General features: G+C 45.5%; 1 protein-coding gene across 3 annotated transcripts in view; it reads left to right on the top strand.

Annotated features, from left to right (window-relative positions):
- Window positions 1-19,688, top strand: part of LOC121340460 (desmoplakin) — a 56,284-nt gene that overhangs the window by 11,601 nt on the left and 24,995 nt on the right. Inside the window, exons 1-4 of one of the 3 annotated variants that reach the window (XM_041413234.1) lie at window positions 5,037-5,369; window positions 14,818-14,920; window positions 16,589-16,737; window positions 17,083-17,257. In XM_041413234.1, coding sequence (XP_041269168.1) covers window positions 5,167-5,369; window positions 14,818-14,920; window positions 16,589-16,737; window positions 17,083-17,257 — 630 coding nt within the window. In that variant the 5' untranslated portion in view covers window positions 5,037-5,166. Of the gene's footprint in view, window positions 1-5,036; window positions 5,370-5,594; window positions 5,893-14,817; window positions 14,921-16,588; window positions 16,738-17,082; window positions 17,258-19,688 lie in introns of those variants that run through there. The other 2 variants (XM_041413232.1, XM_041413233.1) reach the window with 2 other exon arrangements.

Here is a 19,688-nt window from a genome sequence, read left to right as displayed (position 1 = left end):
GACAAGTGGCCAGACCAGCTGAGGCAGTGCCACTGAAATTAGCTAAGAACTGGTGCTCACTAGACACTTGAGACTAATCCGATGGTCACTGGCTGGCAACAAAGGCCCCTCTGGGCATCCGACAGTAAAATGCCTTTGCCAGCACCCTGTACACCATGGATGTGTTAAAATTACTTTGTCTCCTAAGATACAGCCTATTTGAAAGTTAAACACAACTTTCACAGCACCAGAAGGGAGGAATCAAGACAATCTGAGGGGAAAAGACAAGTTTAAATGCCTGTTTCTGCATATCTTCTTTCTCATGCACAAATGCAGTCAGCACATGGCACTAGTCCAACCTTTCATGCACTGGGGCACAAGTTTCAGCCCTGTTTCAGAAATACACTGGGCTTGGAGTGCCCAAAGCCCTCCTAAACGTGGGACCCTGTGTATTTTGGAATTGATGAAACACGCAGGTCATTTTCCTGACGTGTATCAACACCCTGTGATGTGCAGGGCAGAGGGCAGCTGCCAGGGGAACAGACACATCCTCGCAGACTGAGGTGTTAATATTCCAGGGATTGTCTGAAAGGAGCACAGTGGCTGTTCAGGAACCTGGAAATGACAGCTCTCGGCAGGCAGTCCTGGACTTGACTGGACACAGGCTCACAGTGAGCACCTTGTATCAATCGCACCTTGCCCTCCAAAAACTCTCCAAACATTCACTGGGACATACATCTACATTTTAAAGTGCATTTTGCTGCAGGACCCTGTAAATCCGCCCATAATTAGACACTATCTGAGTGCATTTAAGATATATCTTCCCCATGACAGGGATACAGCTGAGTAAGTTGTCTGAGCCCTCTCAGTTTGTTACTAATGACATTTTGGACCGTGCCTGCTGTTGCTTCCTAGTGGCACCAGCCTCTCTTCACGTGCATAGAACAGCTCAGACTCCGGAGTGTTAACTGTGAGTTTTCTGAGGAGGATTCTGCTCGAGCAAAGGGAGGAAGTGGGAATGTCCAGGACATTTCACATCATCACAAACATGGACTTTGTGAATGCTGCCACTCAGCCCAAGCTGCCTCTTCCCAGGCAGCCCCTGCACAGCAGGGGTGGTGCATATCAAGCATCTTACAAAGCCACATAGCCAGATTAGTGGCTTGCACGTGCAAACTTGTCCTTACTGCCCAAAACTGTAGGAGTTAGGAACACAAGAGTCATGTACTGGTTTACCTGGATGATTTGATGTGTTTGGAAGGCCAGAGCTGGTTTTTTTGCAAGCTACCATAATGGAAATCAGTTACCAAGTCAAATTCAGATTTGTACATTCAATGTCAGGTGTCACTGGTTATCAATGTGTTTCAGCTACTTTAAATTTATTTGGTTTCTATGCAGGCAAGGAGGGCATTAAAGAGAGGATGCCGTTAAATAAGCTCAGAAGAGGCCACGTGAAATAGGAGGGGCTGGCAACTACTGCCAACAGCAATGAATTAACAAGCCATTGAGGGGAATTTCAGTGTGCCCCTGGGAATTCAGATCTTAAATGAAATACAGAAGTTTCCCTGGTATAGACAGGGACAAACACACCGTGTTAAGCTCAGTTCAGGTAGTGTCCTGAGTGAAGACCCACTATCCAGCAGCCTAAGCCTAAAACAGACTTAGGGGTCCACTGTTTGGAGTTGGAAAGGAGCCTTTTATTAAACAGATATGCCTAGTACAAATATTATGTATAAAGGATATTCCCTCTGCTTACTGAAGCAGTCATCAGCTGCTGACATTTTGCCTCTTTGGAACTGCTGTCTCCTGATATCCTCATGGTGCCTGCAATTCTAAGGGAGGCACATTAGGAAACAGGGCTGCAGCAGGGACCCCAGCTCTAGCGTGGGTTCAGGTGCCTGTAGGGAATATTATATCTCCTTTAGGCTAGCTTGCTTAAAGAGGGGCTCCTAAGATCAACACAATTTTAATAGATCCTTACCTCAGGAGACAGAACTCTGCTAAAGGAGATGAACTATAAACTCCAAATTACTGCATTTTATCCACTCCTGCATGTAGTTTTCCTTGGGAGAAAAATCATGCAGTCGTGGTTTGGTTTGAGTGGGAAAGGGCTCTAAAGGTCAGCTACTTCAAATCCCACTGCCATGGGGAGGGACACCACGAGACTGCAGTTTGCAGTTTACTGGCCATTTGCACTCAAAAACTCTTTGATACCAAAAAAAGTAAAGGAACTTGGGAAGTGGCCTTAGGTACGTCAGGACTGGGGCTTTCCAGGAATAATGGAGCAAGATTTGTGCGGGATCATCCATCTATTACACTGATATTTTCATGCATTTCAAGCAATATCTATGTGACTTGATCCTGCTTCAAGATAACTGAGTCCAGCTAGGGTAAGCACCCAAGAAGCATTGACTACTTCAGCAAATTTAATTATTTGTATTTATGTATTCAATTTCTCTATCTATTAAAACATCTAGCTGCTCACAGTACCATCTCAGTCTTATCCTCTCGTTCTCATTTCAGTGGGGCTAATTGTGCAAGTAGGACCACCAGAACCCAGTCATTATTTATGTATTTAAGGATTTTTCTGCATGTCCAGGTAGCAGTGACTCATCCAGGCCTCTGGGTGTATCACGCACACGCTGTCTCTATCACAGATAATGGTGTGTCTCACTGAGCTGGCACACCAGTCCAAGCTGAAGGGTGGGGCTCATTGGAGGTGGTGCTAAAATTCAGCAAGAACCTCAAATCAGTGTAATACTTTTGGATCTCTAAATATGCATAAATATGAATAGACAGCTTTCAAAGGGACTTGCTGGGAAAAAAAAAGCTTCATGTTTGTATGTCTGAATACTAATACCTGGCTTGATACACCACCATGCAAAAATTTGACTTTTATGTATATTGGTGGTACCAATTCAGAAATCTGTATTTACGTTTCAAAAAGTTTGGATTGGAGTATCAAAGCACAAAGTTCAAGTTTCCCTTATTCTGCATTTCCTGTCTATTCTACATCTGCTTTCTACTTTTTTCCATCCTTCTTTACAGCATTAAGCCTCTATATTTGTTTTTCTTACTCATCCTCGTTCTGTATTCTGCTCCCTTACGGCTTTGAAATGTAATGTCAAACCATCCAATCGTGCAGATGTAATCTGTATTCAAAACAGCATCCCAAATCCACATATATACACAAATATATATGTATATCTGTATACATATATATATTCACTCATATGTAATGATTCACGTTACATATAATGCAGCATATATATTACAATATAAAAGTCACTGCATGACTTCACATATAATAAGCCACCTTGCATTCTGCCCTCTTCGTAGTGCTCTTTACAGCTCGGGGCGGTGCCACCAGGATGTCCTTCAGGACCAAGCAACCCCACGTTTGCTTGGAGGAGCTCTTATGGCTCCTCTGTGCCACACTTTGCCCATCACCTCCAGCAGCAGGGCAGGTTCTCATGTGACCTGTGCCCACAGAGTCCTGGCAGCTTCAGTGGTGAAAACTGCACTAGTTCGCTTTTCTCTTGAATAGTTTAGGAAGTCTTATCCTTTGATACGTTTATCTAGTTCTTTCTTACTGTCCTATGACCTATCTCTTGGATTTAGAATACTAGGAAAATGGGGAGTGCAGAAAAGACAAAACAGGCCCAAGAATTTATGCATGGTGTGGCCTGCTGGTAATCCCACACAAATTTAAAAAACTTCCAGCAGGCGTGCTGTGGCAGAGCATCAGGTGGCTGATACAGCTGGCTCATGTACTACACATCAGGTTGAAAGCCTCAGGATTATTTCAGAAAAGCCTGGCACGGTTATTCACGAGTGACTGCTGCTTCTGAAAAGCTGGCCATCTTTGTTTTCCAACACCATGGACAAGTGGCCAGACCAGCTGAGGCAGTGCCACTGAAATTAGCTAAGAACTGGTGCTCACTAGACACTTGAGACTAATCCGATGGTCACTGGCTGGCAACAAAGGCCCCTCTGGGCATCCGACAGTAAAATGCCTTTGCCAGCACCCTGTACACCATGGATGTGTTAAAATTACTTTGTCTCCTAAGATACAGCCTATTTGAAAGTTAAACACAACTTTCACAGCACCAGAAGGGAGGAATCAAGACAATCTGAGGGGAAAAGACAAGTTTAAATGCCTGTTTCTGCATATCTTCTTTCTCATGCACAAATGCAGTCAGCACATGGCACTAGTCCAACCTTTCATGCACTGGGGCACAAGTTTCAGCCCTGTTTCAGAAATACACTGGGCTTGGAGTGCCCAAAGCCCTCCTAAACGTGGGACCCTGTGTATTTTGGAATTGATGAAACACGCAGGTCATTTTCCTGACGTGTATCAACACCCTGTGATGTGCAGGGCAGAGGGCAGCTGCCAGTGGAACAGACACATCCTCGACGGAATGGTGCCGATTTACCCAGCGCTGCCTTGCTCAGGTGCCGGGTTCTTTCCGGAGAGGCACCAAGGTGTTTGGCATGGAGGGCAGTCTGGCCCCGTCCCTCCTCCCCGCAGCGTTCCCAGCCCTCGGACGAGCCGCTCCATGCTCCGCGGCTTGGGCCGCAACTCCAGGGCAAGAGCCAGCCCACAGACACGGGCATCCCAGGGCTGGCACAGGTCGGGAGGGAGTTTCCAGCGGACTCCAACCTCCGCTGGCGACTCCTGAGGGCAGCACACCGGGAAAGGTGCTGGAGACACCGGTGCGACGGGGACAGAAGCCCTGCGCTGCCCGGGCGGCCGCCGGGGAGCGACACCGCGGCGGGGCGGGGGCCGGGGCCGCGCAGGAACCCGGGGCGGCCGCCGAGGAGGCGCGCAGGACGCAGGCGAGGCGCGGCTCCACGCCCAGGAGCGCCGCTTAAAACCACCACGGAAAGGTGTGGCCTCGCCTTTCCTCTGCCGGCGGGGAGGGGACGGGACGGGACTTCTGCTCTTACCGCCGCCGCCGCCAGCAGCCCTCGCCGCCCGCCCGGCGCTCCTGCCCTGCCTCACCTGCGGGCCGCCCCGACCGCCGGCTCCCGGCCCTTGCCCGGCCCTCGGCGGACTGCGAGGGAGCGGCGGCACCGCGGCGGGCGCTGCCGGCCGTGAATGCTTTTCCTGCCGTCGGGTCCGGCCCAGTGTCCCCGTCGCTTTGCCCCTCGCCCCGCGTCGCCCCGGGCGGCTCCCCCGCTGCCATGAGCATCAACGGCGGCTCCCACCCGCGCATCAACACGCTGGGCCGCATGGCGCGGGCAGAGTCGGGCACCGACCTGCGCTACGAGATGAGCTCCCATGTGGGGGGCGGCGGCGGCGGCGGCGGCACCACCCACACGCACACCCACAAGACCTACTACTACCAGAAGACCTACGGGGGGGACTACGCCTCCGACGGATACGGGTAGGTGCGGGTCCAGCCGGCCCCCGGCCCCGCTCCCTCGGGGCCGCCTTCGGACTGCTGCCGTGAGCTGCTCTTACCGCCGCCGCCGCCAGCAGCCCTCGCCGCCCGCCCGGCGCTCCTGCCCTGCCTCACCTGCGGGCCGCCCCGACCGCCGGCTCCCGGCCCTTGCCCGGCCCTCGGCGGACTGCGAGGGAGCGGCGGCACCGCGGCGGGCGCTGCCGGCCGTGAATGCTTTTCCTGCCGTCGGGTCCGGCCCAGTGTCCCCGTCGCTTTGCCCCTCGCCCCGCGTCGCCCCGGGCGGCTCCCCCGCTGCCATGAGCATCAACGGCGGCTCCCACCCGCGCATCAACACGCTGGGCCGCATGGCGCGGGCAGAGTCGGGCACCGACCTGCGCTACGAGATGAGCTCCCATGTGGGGGGCGGCGGCGGCGGCGGCGGCGGCGGCACCACCCACACGCACACCCACAAGACCTACTACTACCAGAAGACCTACGGGGGGGACTACGCCTCCGACGGATACGGGTAGGTGCGGGTCCAGCCGGCCCCCGGCCCCGCTCCCTCGGGGCCGCCTTCGGACCGGACTGCTGCCGTGAGGCCGCTCGCGGTGGGATTCCCTAGGTGCGCGAGTCTGCAAGTTTCCTTTTGCTGTTCCTCCCTGAGGTGTCTTAACTTCTAAAAGGCTTTTAAATGCAAGCGAAGAACTTCTTCATAAAAAACCAAAACACTTTTAGTGGTGACTCTCCTTGAAGAGAGCAGCAGGACTAAAACCAATGTCTCCCGTTTGCACTGAGGGCTGTAAATGGGTCGGTGCTGGCTCTATTGACCCAACAGTTCTGTGCTGATAAACCCCTGCTTTGCTCAGTGACGCAAAACAAGCTGAAGTGAATTGCTTTATACCCCATACACTCAGGTTCTGCCTTCCCCAACTAGTTGCATATAACTAGGGCTGTAAAACCATTTCAAGGAGTGGGAAATGTCCTGTTGCTAATTTTTGAGTTTGTTTCTAGCTTGTGTGAGGCTTTGGCGTTTAAGTCACGATCTTTTATAGAACCATCCCTGACATTTGCTGGCAGGGGGACAGAGATACATGACAAGCAACATTGGTCTTCTCTCCTCTCCTCTTACCTTTTTAACCTTTTGCTTGCCCTGGTGCTGTGAGCACAGTCAAGATCTTGTAGGCAGGGTGCCAGCTGTGAATCCTGGCTTGGGGAATGCCTGTTCTCATGGATGCAGCTGCACCAGCAATCTGTGCACATCAAGTCTGACAAGGGCTTTCTGCCGAGTGCAGTAATCATGAAGACTTCTCCATTTATCTCCTTGTCTGGGAGTTCACAGGACTGAAAAGCAGGCAGCAGTCAGAGTCACTGAAGGAAGCAGTGCTGATGTATGGTACAGCACCATCACAAAGCACAGCTGGTGATGACCTGTCTGTGTGTGTGGAGTGGCTGTATTAAGTCTGTTGGTCTCATTATGGATGCCAGTGACTCAGAAATTGATGCAGAAGCCCTGTCATGTATGTTGTATTAGAACTTAAGCCCTAATTTTATGGATAGTACATAATTAGATTGCAAAAGGGTGGGAATTAAACATACATAGTAAATAAACAGCAGATGAGAAAAGGCAGGCTTTTTTATATCAAGCATATCTATAAGTGGCCATAGAGAGTTAGGGTTATCCTAGAGAGCACAGAGTGCTCAGCTTAGGAAAGTCAGACCCGTTGCTAGAGGACCACTGAATAAATGAAAAACTTGCATTCTACAGATGTTTTGTTTATTACTTTGCCAGTTCTTAGTTTTAGTTCTTTGACTTTTGGTTTGTTGTGTGCATAGGTAAGTTAGTTACAATGAGTTGCAGCTAGAACACATCCAGTTACCAATACAGTTGTATGATAATGTCTATTTATTGCTATATAATAAGAACAATTCAGTACTGTAGCACTGACGAGTGCACACGCTAGAACTCCAAAATGCCATTGCTGCACTGCCTGTGCAAGGATTTATTTTGCTAGTCCTGCTTCATTGCAAATACCTTTACTGCTTACAAGAGACAGCCATGAAAAATGAATGGTAGCGCGTGTTACTTCCCGGCTGTTCTCTTTTCCCTCACTTTTCACTGGTGAAACTCTATTTGGATTCAGCAGGGTGATTTCCATATCACTCCCAACTTTCACTAGAGGAGAAACGCTTTCCTTTAATTTAGCATTCTTTGGCTACAGTTACATATTTTAAGCCAGTCTGTAGTTTGTTAGGCTCTTCTTTCTGTAGCATTCAGTGGTGGTGCAGCAAGAGTGGAAAGGACAGATCTGATCGAGAGGTTAACAACCTTATATCAACATTCTTTCATTTGCTTTTTTTAACACAATATTCATATCTCCTTTCTGGGAAGGTATGTCTGGCAGGGAGGTTGCAATGAAAGTTCCTGTTCACTTTATTCTGAGATTTCTGAGTGGAACTAAAGACAGTTATTATTGAGATGACCAAAAAAAAGAAAGAAAAAAAAATAAAAAAAAACATTTACATATGGTTTTATGTGCAAAAATCTCTGACCATACCAAATACTTCAAATATTTTTTTGCAACAGAGTATGTGTGTTTGCCACCTTACTGAGTTGCATAGGTTTATTTTTAAGCAGTGGTGATGCATGTTAAAATGTGTCTCAAAACAAGTGATGTATTGTCAGTTAATGAAAAAAGCAGTTTTGCCAGATTTTGTACATGTTTGTGTGCAAAAAAGCCACTAAATGCTCTCTGCATGTTGTGCTATTGGGACCAGGGCCATCATCTATGGAACTGGTTTTATTAACTACAGTTAGCCTGACATATTCATTGCCAAAGTTTAGTGGCACCTACTGAACTCAGAAAACGAAGGCTTCTTTTTTCCATGGGGAAGATCACTCTACCCTAATTTTTAAATGCGGCAGGATTCAAGTTAGGGTCTAGTCTTGTAAGTTTTGGGGCGTATTCTGCCAAACAAGTCTGTGCTGAGTATTACATTACTCACAGAGCAATATGAGACGCTCCCTACCCTTAGGGCTCAGCAAGGTGCTTTTACAACATTCCCTGTTTCTTCTGGCTTGGGAACTCAGGATGTGCTTGGCCCGGAGTACAGATACTCAGCTTGACAGTGACTCACACGCTGCTAAACTGCCAATTCATCAGTCAAATGTTTATCAATGCCTTTGCTATGGAGATAGAAAATCTGATAAACCGTGAGAGAAAAAAAAAATGCAACGTTGTGCAGTTTTCTTTGCCATTGCTGAGATTAGGGGAAAAATAGCCTAGGATTCATGGTCACTGAGTGACATGAACATAAATTAATTTGCACAATTCTACTTAAGGATTAATGTAACTTCTGTGCTTCAAGTTAGAAAAGGAGTTAGAAAATTACCTGCCCTGCCCTGACACTACTTTGAGGAACCCAGAAACAAAGTAAACGTAGAGAAAACCGACTCAAAGCCACACTTTTGCCTTTCCCATCAGTCTCGCAAGGATCTGTAGAGCCCTGGCTAAGCTGAGTGGGGGTAGACCTGGCGTGGTAACTTGCCCTTCGAGCTGCTCAGACGGCGAGGGAGGGAGGAATGTGCGTGACTTGCTGCGGAATGCCTGCACTGCCGGCAGGGAAGTGGTGCCGTGCCGTGAGAAGAGACTCAGGCTGAGCCTTTCCCGGGTCTCTGTTCCTTAGGGACGTGCAGGTGTGAGAGCCTCTTGTCAGGAGAAGGGGGTCTGCTGCCTTTCGAGAGGCTGCTCTACAGCAGGGCTGTATTTCCATGGTCCGGGCTAGAGCCGGCGTTTGGCACCTCCCTCTCCCGGAGGCGGAGGTGGGAGAGGCAGCGTGTGAGCAGCCTGCTGCATCGGGCAGGTACGGCCTTTGGGAACGGTTCTGTCCCTCCTGGTGATTCATACCAGTGGGAAAAAGCACGGGGACTTTCTGTGAACAGGTGTGGCACGATCCCTTGTGAAACCCTGCATGCTGTGAAGGCACTAAGCCTCTGGAGTCCTAACAATTCAATAATTCACTAGTGACTACTAGATTTCCCCCCATTTTTTATGGTATTTAGAGCCTGATTGTACCAGATGCAGAGGTCTTTTGAGGTTTCCAGCCATTATGGAAACCCTAGTCTATGCGCATACTTGGCAGATGGGACTAGTTTGGTGAGGCTGTGGTGTGCCAAAACTGGTCCTAGTTAGAGCAGAGACATATGGGGAGAACTCTTGATGATTTGACAGTTTGTATTCACCTCCTTTGAGGCAGGAGGGGGAAAGCTGGACTATAGCACTTCAACTCCTGGTTATTTTCTTGTGGATGTCATGATTCACCACCTTTATGCCGTTGCGTTTTCCAGCATACACACACCCAGCTGGCAGGTGGTGGCAGATGGGCGGTGGTATGTGCAGGCTCTGTGCTGGGAATGCAGATTCCAGGTCAGGTTTTTCTTCTGACTTGCCTACCCTGGGCATGCCAGGTAATCCCTTTATGAATCTTTTGCTTGTTCAAACAAGTTTGTGTGGAGGGGGATGGGAAGTGTGAAGAAAAAGAAGCGCAGTTTTTTTGCTCTTGTTGAGTTATGGGAATTGTTCAATATTCTGGATCTGCTAAAATACTGTCTTTTAAGGCTTCCTCCATTTTTTTGGATGAATAAAAAAAAATCAAAAAGCTTTGAGTTTTTAGAAGGCTGGAAGTTCTGTGGAGAGCTTGAAAAATTTAACAAGGAGTATTCTAACTAGTTTTAAATAGTATCTTCTGGACAAGAGCAACCTCTTTGTGCAACCTCCCAAAACTGTTGTGAAGCTGTGGGAAGGCTCCTCAGATTTGCTGGATGTGTTTCTGTGTCTCCTTTGCCCTGCTTCTCTGGGCACTGATCACACTCTGGATAGCCCAGCAGCCTCTGGATGTGCAGTAGCAAAGGCAGGCACCGGAGCAGCCCCCACGGTGGAGGTGTTTGTGCTGGGGTGTGCCTGTCTTGCAGCAGCAGGAGGCAGATGAGAAAGCAGAAGGTAGCTGGCTTCCTTGCCCCATGGGATCTGCAGCGATATCAGCTCCCACAGTGAGCCTATGAGGGTGCAAGCTGAGTGTTTAGAGAAGGTATTTGATGTATTCAAAAGGCATCCCTTGGGATAACTTTTTGACTGCTTGAATAAATCGGTGCCAGCAGTACCCAGCCCTGCTGTGTTCTGGGGAGGTGGGCACTGCTGACATGTCTGTCTCTACACCCATGACTCATTGTATGGCCTTGAACATGTTTCTCAGTCCCTTTTAAAGGAAAAGCAGGAGTAGTTCTTTCTTGTTTCAGTAGAGCTGAGGGTCTTGTCAGGATCTTTGGTACTGCTCATCAGTTAAACACAAATCCTAGTTCAGACACTGGGGATTCAACAGTAATGGCTGGATTTAGCTCTGTTGGGGTACATCCCAGCTGGGAGGTGTTGCCTGGGCTACTATCCTGCCCAAATCCCAGTGGCAGCAGGGGTTGGACTGTCCTCTCATTTCTCAGGGAGAGCAGGAGGGTATAATAGCAAGGGAGCAATGTGTTCTGCCGTGACATGCACTGAAAAGGGTGGCTCCTGTACAGGATGACAACAGGGAGATGCTATGCCTTTCCTAGGGCTCTCCTGACAGTGGAGAGCAACAGGCCTACGTTTCAACATACCAAGTAAAAGGAATTCATCTGTGTTTTGAAGTGTTTTCATAACTTTAAAACAAAGACGCTGCCCCCTTTTGTTTTCCTTTGTTCCTTTAATAGTTAATGACTATTAAAATTAAGTTATTTTAATGAAGAACTCTGCTTAATAGGACCTTTTTGAAATTCATGAGCTGCCTTCCAAATAAGTGCCACGGTCTAAAATGAGTTGTAGGGATAAATATGTAGTTAAGGTCAGAAGCAGTCCAGTCTGTTTCCCTCAGCACTGTTCTGCAGGGTTTACAAAACCAAAGCAGCATAGCAAATAGTCAGGTTATTGCCAATATATATATTTATTTGTAATAGACCCTGCACTCTTTTGTTATGTGTCCTGCTAAAAGACCAGCCTGCAGTTCTTGCCAGTTCTGCTGGAATGGTTGATAACATATGCTGCATTTGCAGGGGTGCAGTAAAACAAATGAAAAATCTGCTCATATTTTCACTGCATGGTGTGCCTGCAGTGCTGGATACAATAGGATCCTATTCATAGGTGCGAGGCTTAGATGCTGCCAGAGTTAAATCAAATTGTCATAGCAGCAGCAGGTGTTACAATGACCAAACATTACTCTAAACTTGTTCAGTTTCATGTAAACAAAATCAGACAAAATAAGAGAGACACTGACAAAATACCATGTAAAGTAACCCACTTAATCTGTGTTCTCTGAGGATTGTTGGTATCCTACATTTTTCTAAGGGACATAAATATATTTTTATGTAACATGTAGGTTACATGTTTTTGCTTTAAAAATCCAGCTTTGTTCTTGCCTGTCCAGCATGTTCAGGGCTTGCCTCCATTCCTTTGGTCCAGTATTTTCTGTGTTGGGTATGGTTTTACTTTGGCTGGCTGTTTCCTACTGCCTCAAGTTTGGTTGTCTTATTACTCCGAATTGGAGTTTCTGCTTTGATCTGCTCATCCCCTTTAGAGGCCTGTTGGCTTCATTAAGAGGTAAATTACACTGAGGGACTTTGAAACTGCTCATGGAGTGCCTTCCTGTCACAGGGAGAAAAGTATTGAAGATGTGTCCCTGTGATGCTGTGCTAGTGCCATCTGATGTATCAATATCAGTGTATGTCTCTTAAGGTATTGTCTCGCCAAGTATTTTTATTTTTAAAATTCAGAGATTGCTTTATGCCCTTGGGCATGTTTGTACAGCTAAATCCCCTTCAGATTTGAAGTTCTTGATTTCTGTTGGCTTGGTGGAGAAATGCCATTGAACATCAGTTCCTGTGCTGGCATCTGCTGCTTCTGATTGTGCCCCAATAAGCCCATGTAGCTCTGTTTGGTCTTCTGACAGATTTGAAAGCCAGTGCCTCTAACAGGCCGTGACCTTTTTATCATTATCATAGGATTAATCTCTGTTTTTTCACTGGCAAAACTGGTTAGGTTTTTAACAACAAATAAAATGTTAATAAAATAGTGTGCTCTTTTGTGTTTTCAATTTGTATTGCTCCAGCTTCCAGTATTTTGGTTATAACTTTATCTGCTGGATTGGGGAGCCTTAAATATGTGCTGCTTTCTTCTTGTGAAGGTCCCTGTGAACTGTAAACAAGTAACTTGTTGTTACTCTATTTGAAGACCTAGATAGGGCATACTTAAGCCTCTCATTTCAAGGCCTCTACTTCTGCTTTTGAAACATTTTGTGCGTCTATATTTAGCCATCTTCAGGTTTTCAATATTTTAAATTATTTGGGCAATAATTACGGATGTGACATTCAAACATCATTCGAATGAACACAAAATTATTGTATTTCTACTTCTTTATATTTTAATTTAATAGTTTGATTTAAAATAGCTTTTCTTCACAATTTCTTACCATGTTAACTATAATAGCAATTGCTTAGACCTCTTGTCATGGTGGAGTACTGTCTTTGAGTTCAGTGAAGTTACTCTGAAGCCAGTGGAGATAGACTGACTGGTTACAGTATAAATCTGGTCACCTTCTATACTTCATCTATACTTAATTTGGCTTTAATGGATATCCAGCATTTGTAGCTGTCAGAAAAAGTGATTCAAGAAAAAAATACTCTTCCAGTGTTCTAAAAAGAGAAAATTGCTTGGAAGGTTCCTCTCTCTTCTTTATTATGTTTCATTCATGAGAATAATTGTGGGTGTAATTAAATGTAAATTTCAGATGCAGTCAGATATTTCTATATCTAAACACAGCAGTGGTGCCTAAGGAGAAGGAATGATTTAGAAAAGGAAGCTGACACAAAGCCTGGCACAACATCAGACCTGTATGTTATTTTCCATAATTGTTTTCTTTAAGCTGTTTCCAAGACACACAGGGGTGCATAGCACAGAGGGGTGCAGCGTTTGTGTAGCCAAGGGGTCACAGTACAAGCTGGGGGCTGGTGTGTACAGCTTGTTTTATGTCACCCAGTGACTCTGCAGTTTTGTCTCTGCACCTCTGAGGGTCTCTTCCCTGGTATAGGGGAAGCTGCTGAGAAGTTGCTCAAACCTTTTCTATTTGTTCCAGATGAGCTGATAGGAGAATGGCAGGCAGCTGGTGCATCAAAAGCACATGCTGCAGAAGAGCTCTTAAAAATACTGAATGCTTCTCACCACTCCAGTGATTTTGCCAAGGACAGTTCGGCTTTTTCATTGTCACAATTCCTTTTGTGAAGGATAGTCAGAGTCTGTTCAAGTCAGTGGAAAGATTTCCGTTGAATCCAGATTGCTTGCTGGCTCTGAGTTGGACAGGTTCACACTGGTGTGCTTGTTGGCATTAGTGTTGTAAGGAATGTTTGTCTCTTCAGTGTTTTGTAATGGAAAGGGTTACCTACTGTGAGCACAGGAGTTAGAAAACTAGGCAAGGCTTGGAAACACCTTAGCTCTTACTGTCTGTTAGATTAGTTTTAGTTTCACTGGCAAGTGTTTGGGATTAGGAGCCGCCTGGACTTGCTTGGGATGTCTGATCCCATCACCAAGGAATGGTTTCCCACTTGCAGCACCTAACCCCCATTCAACTATAGTTGCTCACTTTGATGGCTGAATCTTAAATGCTGGAAAAGCAACATTCTGGCAGTATGGATGCAGCAGATTATGTGCAAGACAACAATAAAGACCCCGTTACCTGACTTGTTTTTCCCCCACTAGTTTTTTTTTACTTGGAGACTCCAAACTCACACTTTATGTATTTGTAAGAAAGCGTGTCCTCTGACTCCAGGCTCTACGTCTATTTTTGTAGTAGCTTATGTATCTTGCAATTCATTCCTAAGACACTGCACTAGCTTTGTGCATTTCTGCTGATAAAAGGGCCCTTCTTACACTTGTGTGGACTTGTATGCTTCTGTGCTTGCCTAGCTGCGGATCCTGCTTTCCTTGTGCGCCCTGACATTTGATGGCTGGTGTGATAACATGAACAATTACATCACACAAAGGCTGTGCTCTAATGTATTGACTTTAACAAAGATTGTGAATAATTCATTCTTGCTGTAATGCTGCCAAAGTTTTGTCTATCAAAGCAGCAAATACCTGTGCTGGAAGAAAAACTTCCTCCTTTATGGCATGCCAGTTTCCACGTTCTACTCTGTCCTGTGGCAAAGTCAGTCCACGCCTGCTGTTGCAGGACTATAAAGTGGCTGTGCCATCGTGGAATTGTCATTAAAATTTCCCAGTGCAGTTGAAGTGTATGTGTCTCTGTGAACCTAGATGAGGTGGATTATTCCATGTAACTTCTCTTAACTGTTCTGAATTTGTGTTTCTTGTATTTTTTCAAAATGCACAGTTGCTCTGTATTCACTTCATCTTTTTCTTCTCCTCCCTCACAACAGCCAGAATGGGACCTGTACCATGTCCAGACGCCAGAACACCATCCAGGAGCTTTTGCAAAACTGTTCGGATTGCCTGACGCGAGCTGAGCTCATAGTACAGCCCGTGAGTGCTTCTTGTTCTCCTTATCCAAAGTGATTATGAATATTGCATACATATTCCGTGTTGTTATCTGGACTCACAGGCTCTGCTTCTTCATCTCCTTTCTCCCCTATCAGCTGTTTGTGAGGCAACTGGGAGTGGAATGACATACTTCCTTCTTAGGTCTCCTCCTTCCCTCTGTACCGTGTTCAGTAAAACTGATTGAAATGCATCTCATTAATGAAAGGGGTCTTCTTGATTTAAAAAAACAAACAACAAAACAAACTCACCCTCAAACAGATTCTACTGCATCTGATTTTTCAGTTTTAGATCAGGACCACTGTCAGTGTTCACACCTGTTACTAATGACTACTTACACTCTCTTAGAGTGTCCTGTAGGACATTGTCATCATTTTCAGGGCCATAATGAACCCGAGTCACCTTAGAAAATACCTTCATTACCTTTATTTTATTTTTCCAGATGATTCCTGAAGAAGTAAATGAAACTAGACTAAAGTTTTCCTGGCTGTTTCAGCTCAAATACATACACATAATCTCTGCAATACGCTACTCTGGTACAAACCCCGAGTGCATGGGGGCAGGTTACTCACTGATGCTAAATTCAGTCCTGCAAACATGGGGTGTTCTCTGTTCCTGCTGAAGCAGAGAGGTGCAGGGTGAGTGCATCCTGCTGCTGAGGCCACTGAGATGTAAAACACTTTAACAGTCCTGGCAGTAGATGTGATTTAATGTGCACTTTTGGACCCTCTGTGGACAGAAAATTCTTTCAGACATAAACTCTGTGGTTAGGAGTTCATTTCCTTTTCAGAGATACAGGACGTGTGAGCATGTTTATATAAAAATCAATGCCAGAGTAAATACTGCCTTTTGTTCAGGATTAATATTATTCCAGTGAACTTGAAAGAAAGAGATGTTTAGTTCCAGCTTGGTGCCACAACATGCATTGCCTGCTTTGTTTCTTTCTTTTCTTTCTAAGGGACAGAGCGATGAGGTCCATAATATTTTATTTGGAAAAATCAGGTCACAGCTGCATTATGTTTTGCTCAGCATGGCTGTGTCAGTGTGCAATGAGGTCAAAGAGCCATGTCTTCCTGGTTGAAATACCATGGCCGTGCTGGTCCAACTGCACTGAGACAGCGCATGGAGAATTTGCCTAGACTGTGGGTGATAAGGTGGGATGCAAATGTGATGGGGCATGGAGCTGGACCGAGGCAGATGGTCCTGCTTGTGTTTTTGCAGGAGAGGGAAGTCTTAGAACATCAGGGAACCTTGTGGAAAATCAGGAATAATAGCCACCATCTCCTGCTAGGGGGGTGTTTCCTTCTCATCTTCTGAACACAAAAGCACAATGTGTTAAGAAGTTAGCACACCATGTGAAGCCTTGGCTCCACTGAAGTAAACATCAAGATGTGCTGCTCTTTATGGAAAATTTATTTTGATAACTACATTTTAATAATCTTCTTCCATGTTTTATTTTAATAAGCACTTTCCAGTGACTGTGGATCATCAGCCTTCTGCCAGTTAAAACTGGCAGTTGGAGACCTGGCAGCTGAAACTTATCATGCTTCCCAAAAAAAACTCCCAGTCCTCACAACACCTTTTTTAAGGCAACCAAAAGAAGCTTAGGTGATGAATATTTAAGTTTATCTCCCATCTTTTTTTTTTCATTAGGAATTAAAATATGGAGATGGCGTCCCACTTAGAGGGAACAGGGATCTGGAAGAGTGTTTTGCACAGGCAAATGACCAAATGGACATCCTGGATGGGCTGATCAGAGAGATGAGGCAGATGGGCCAGCCCTGTGACATGTATCAGAAAAGGTATTGTCAGGGAAGGGTTGGGGTCAGGAATGTGACTGATAAAAGTTTGTGGTACCACAAGTGCTCACCTTCCCTGGTGTTGCAGGATGTAATAGAAATCAATAAGGTGGAACTAAATCTGTTTGGTCACACTAACATGGAGAAGGGTCTTGCAGTAATATATTTCTGATAGAAATTGATGCCTTAGTTGTCTCCATGAAATCTTAATCTATATTTTTTCCAAGGTCTTTGCTTTCAACACTTTGTTTTAAGTAGTTGGTGGTCCAGTAGGAGAGATAAATTACATTGTTTGTGTGTTTTCTGGGTGTTTTGCTTGCTGACACTAAGTGTTTCCTTCCCTTTCAGGCTGCTTCAGCTCCAGGAGCAAATGCGTGCCCTGTACAAAGCCATCAGTGTTCCCCGCGCCAGGAGGGCCAGCTCCAAAGGTGGTGGCTGCTTCTCCTCTCAGAGTGGCTCGGGCTGGGATGAGTACACAAAACGTGTCACAAGTGAATGCTTAAGCTGGATGAGGCAGCAGAAGGTAAATATGTGCAAAACCCAGGGACAGCGCTAAAATTTGATGTTGTTTATGAATGTCACCTCACATGTAGTAATGTTTTGGGTGCCAGTAGAAAAGTAAAGTTACATGTCAATGCTTGCATGTTATTCCAAGTTCCTTTTATTACCCTCCCAGTATTATACATACAGTGAATTCTCACTGAAATCCAAACATGGACTGGAGTCTTCTTTTGCAGAGGAAAAGGTATGGAAGTTAGATTTGAAAGCTAAATGAAACATAGGTGTTCACATCACAAAAGCATTGGCATAGTTGTGTTAGAGATTATTATGCTCAATATTTCCCTCCTTCCTTCCTTGCACAGATTTCCTTTGATTCAAATTTATTTCAGCCCTTTACACAGACAGGACCATTTTCACAGACTGAACCATTGCCCAGTGATTTAGAGTTGCTCTCTCCCTCTAGTCTGTCTTTATTACAGAGAGGTAGTGCTGATTATCATGGGACTAGGCTTTCAGAAATCAGTGCTAAAATGCACACAGAAGTGCTGAAGCTACTGTTTGTTGCATTCTGAGAACAAATTTGCCAATTCACAGCTGTTACTGATGTAACCTGGAATGGAAAACACACACTGATTTTTGTGCTGCTGAGGTGAAAGTTGTGTGTTGAAGTGAAAGTTGTGTGTTTGTGGTTGGGCAGCCCTTTCTGAGAGACAGGTAGGGAGGATGGAACAAGGTGGCTGAAGTGACACTTTGCACACTTCTTGTAAAAGGAAATTGCATTATTTTTATCTCTATTAGGTTGTTGCTTTGCGATTCTGTCATTATTATCTGCGTATGGCATTTGCCAGGTGGCTCCTATGCAAACCAAATGAGGAGAGCAGAGCTCTGTAGAGTTGCAGCATTTTTAAGAGAGTGCTAGTTACAGTCCAGTCTTTCCATGTGGCATGTTTTAGAGGAGGAAGGGGAAGTGGAGATGCACTCCTTGAGTGGTGATGCATATAAGCATTGTGCCTGGACAGCCACAGCCGACATCATTGCTCTTCACATGCTGTGGGAGAGGAGGCAGATTGTCAGACCTGCCATGGCTTGAGGAGTGATGTTGGACAGACTCTGGGCATGCTTCCAGCGATGAAAGATGGTGAACAGGCTGCACCTCCCAAAGACACCACGTGACGCCCTGCTCAGACACTCCTTGCTAAACACAGGGAGCATAAGCAACTGCTTTATACCTGTGTTCCCACACTAAACCTCCTGTGAAAGTAAAAGGCTCTCTCTCTCTCTTCCCCTTCATCCCTACAGCAAAGCTGAGGTGGGGCCAGTAAGCACTTACCTCAGTGGGAAAATTTATTTTGAACTTGCCACGATGCTGCTTCTTTCTGTTGTGCCTTGCTGTGTCCCATTACTTGCTCACATTGAGACTAGGATAATGTTTCCCTGAGTAATGTGGTGAGATGTGGGAAAAAGTTCTGAGCAGCTGATGTTTTTTGCTGTTTTTCTGGTTTTTGTCTGCATGGTTTGCTGGTAGGAGAATCAGATGGTAGGGAGAGTTAGTCAAGTTTCCAGTGCAGAGCTGGGGAAACTGCAGTGAAATCCAGACAGCCTTTGTTAGCATATGGCAGCCAGCCACGACTGCCACTGTTGCTACAGTCTCTTTGGACTGTTTAAATATAACGAGAAGGGTCAAAGTCCTCTAACTTTCAAATGGCTGAATGAAAAATGGTTTTGTTTCTTGGATCATTTTCAGCATTGCCTTTGAACCCCTACGCTTGAGTTCTGGCTTTATTGTCATCTGTTGACTCATAGAGATTTGACTCCAGGCTGGTGATTACCAAATTCAGTTCCAACCCAAGATTAGGATACCTCTTTCTTTACTGGGCATGTGCATAGACAGGCATTCAATTAGAGCTGTAGTGTGTCTTTGCAGCATACAAGAGGATTTGGAGTTTAAGGAGCTCAATTTAAAGTTAGGTTTTAGTTAATCACTTTTAATATTAGAAAAAGAAAAGAAACAAGGAATGCAGTCAGTTTTTGGGTTAGTAAATAGCAGGTGCATTACTGTTTTTCAAGGCTGTTTCTAGACATTTTCTCTTGGCATCCTACAATAAATGTTACCAAAATGCAAGACAAACAACACATTTTCTAATAATTTCAGTTTATCTTTTGTGGAGTTTTTTTTAGTGTGACTGCATTTAACTGAAGTTGTCGAAGTTTACATGAGCAAAATTAAAATGGAAATCTGGTGTACTGGCCTGTAGAACTTAATTGGGCATTTTCACATGAATTGCATGAATAGCATTGTTTGATAAAGTCATGGTTTGTTTTCAGAGTGAAAAGAATGTAACTTTACTGAAGAACACAAAATAACAGTCTGGTCCAAAGACAACAGATGAAAATACACTACTGAGTGTGCTTCATCTAGTGTAACTTTAAACAACTGAAATATTTTTCCTATT

Source organism: Onychostruthus taczanowskii, unplaced genomic scaffold (assembly GCF_017590055.1).
Source record: "Onychostruthus taczanowskii isolate IOZ18803 unplaced genomic scaffold, ASM1759005v1 scaffold40, whole genome shotgun sequence".
Lineage (NCBI taxonomy): Eukaryota > Metazoa > Chordata > Aves > Passeriformes > Passeridae > Onychostruthus > Onychostruthus taczanowskii.
This window is presented reverse-complemented; position numbering and strand designations above follow the sequence as displayed.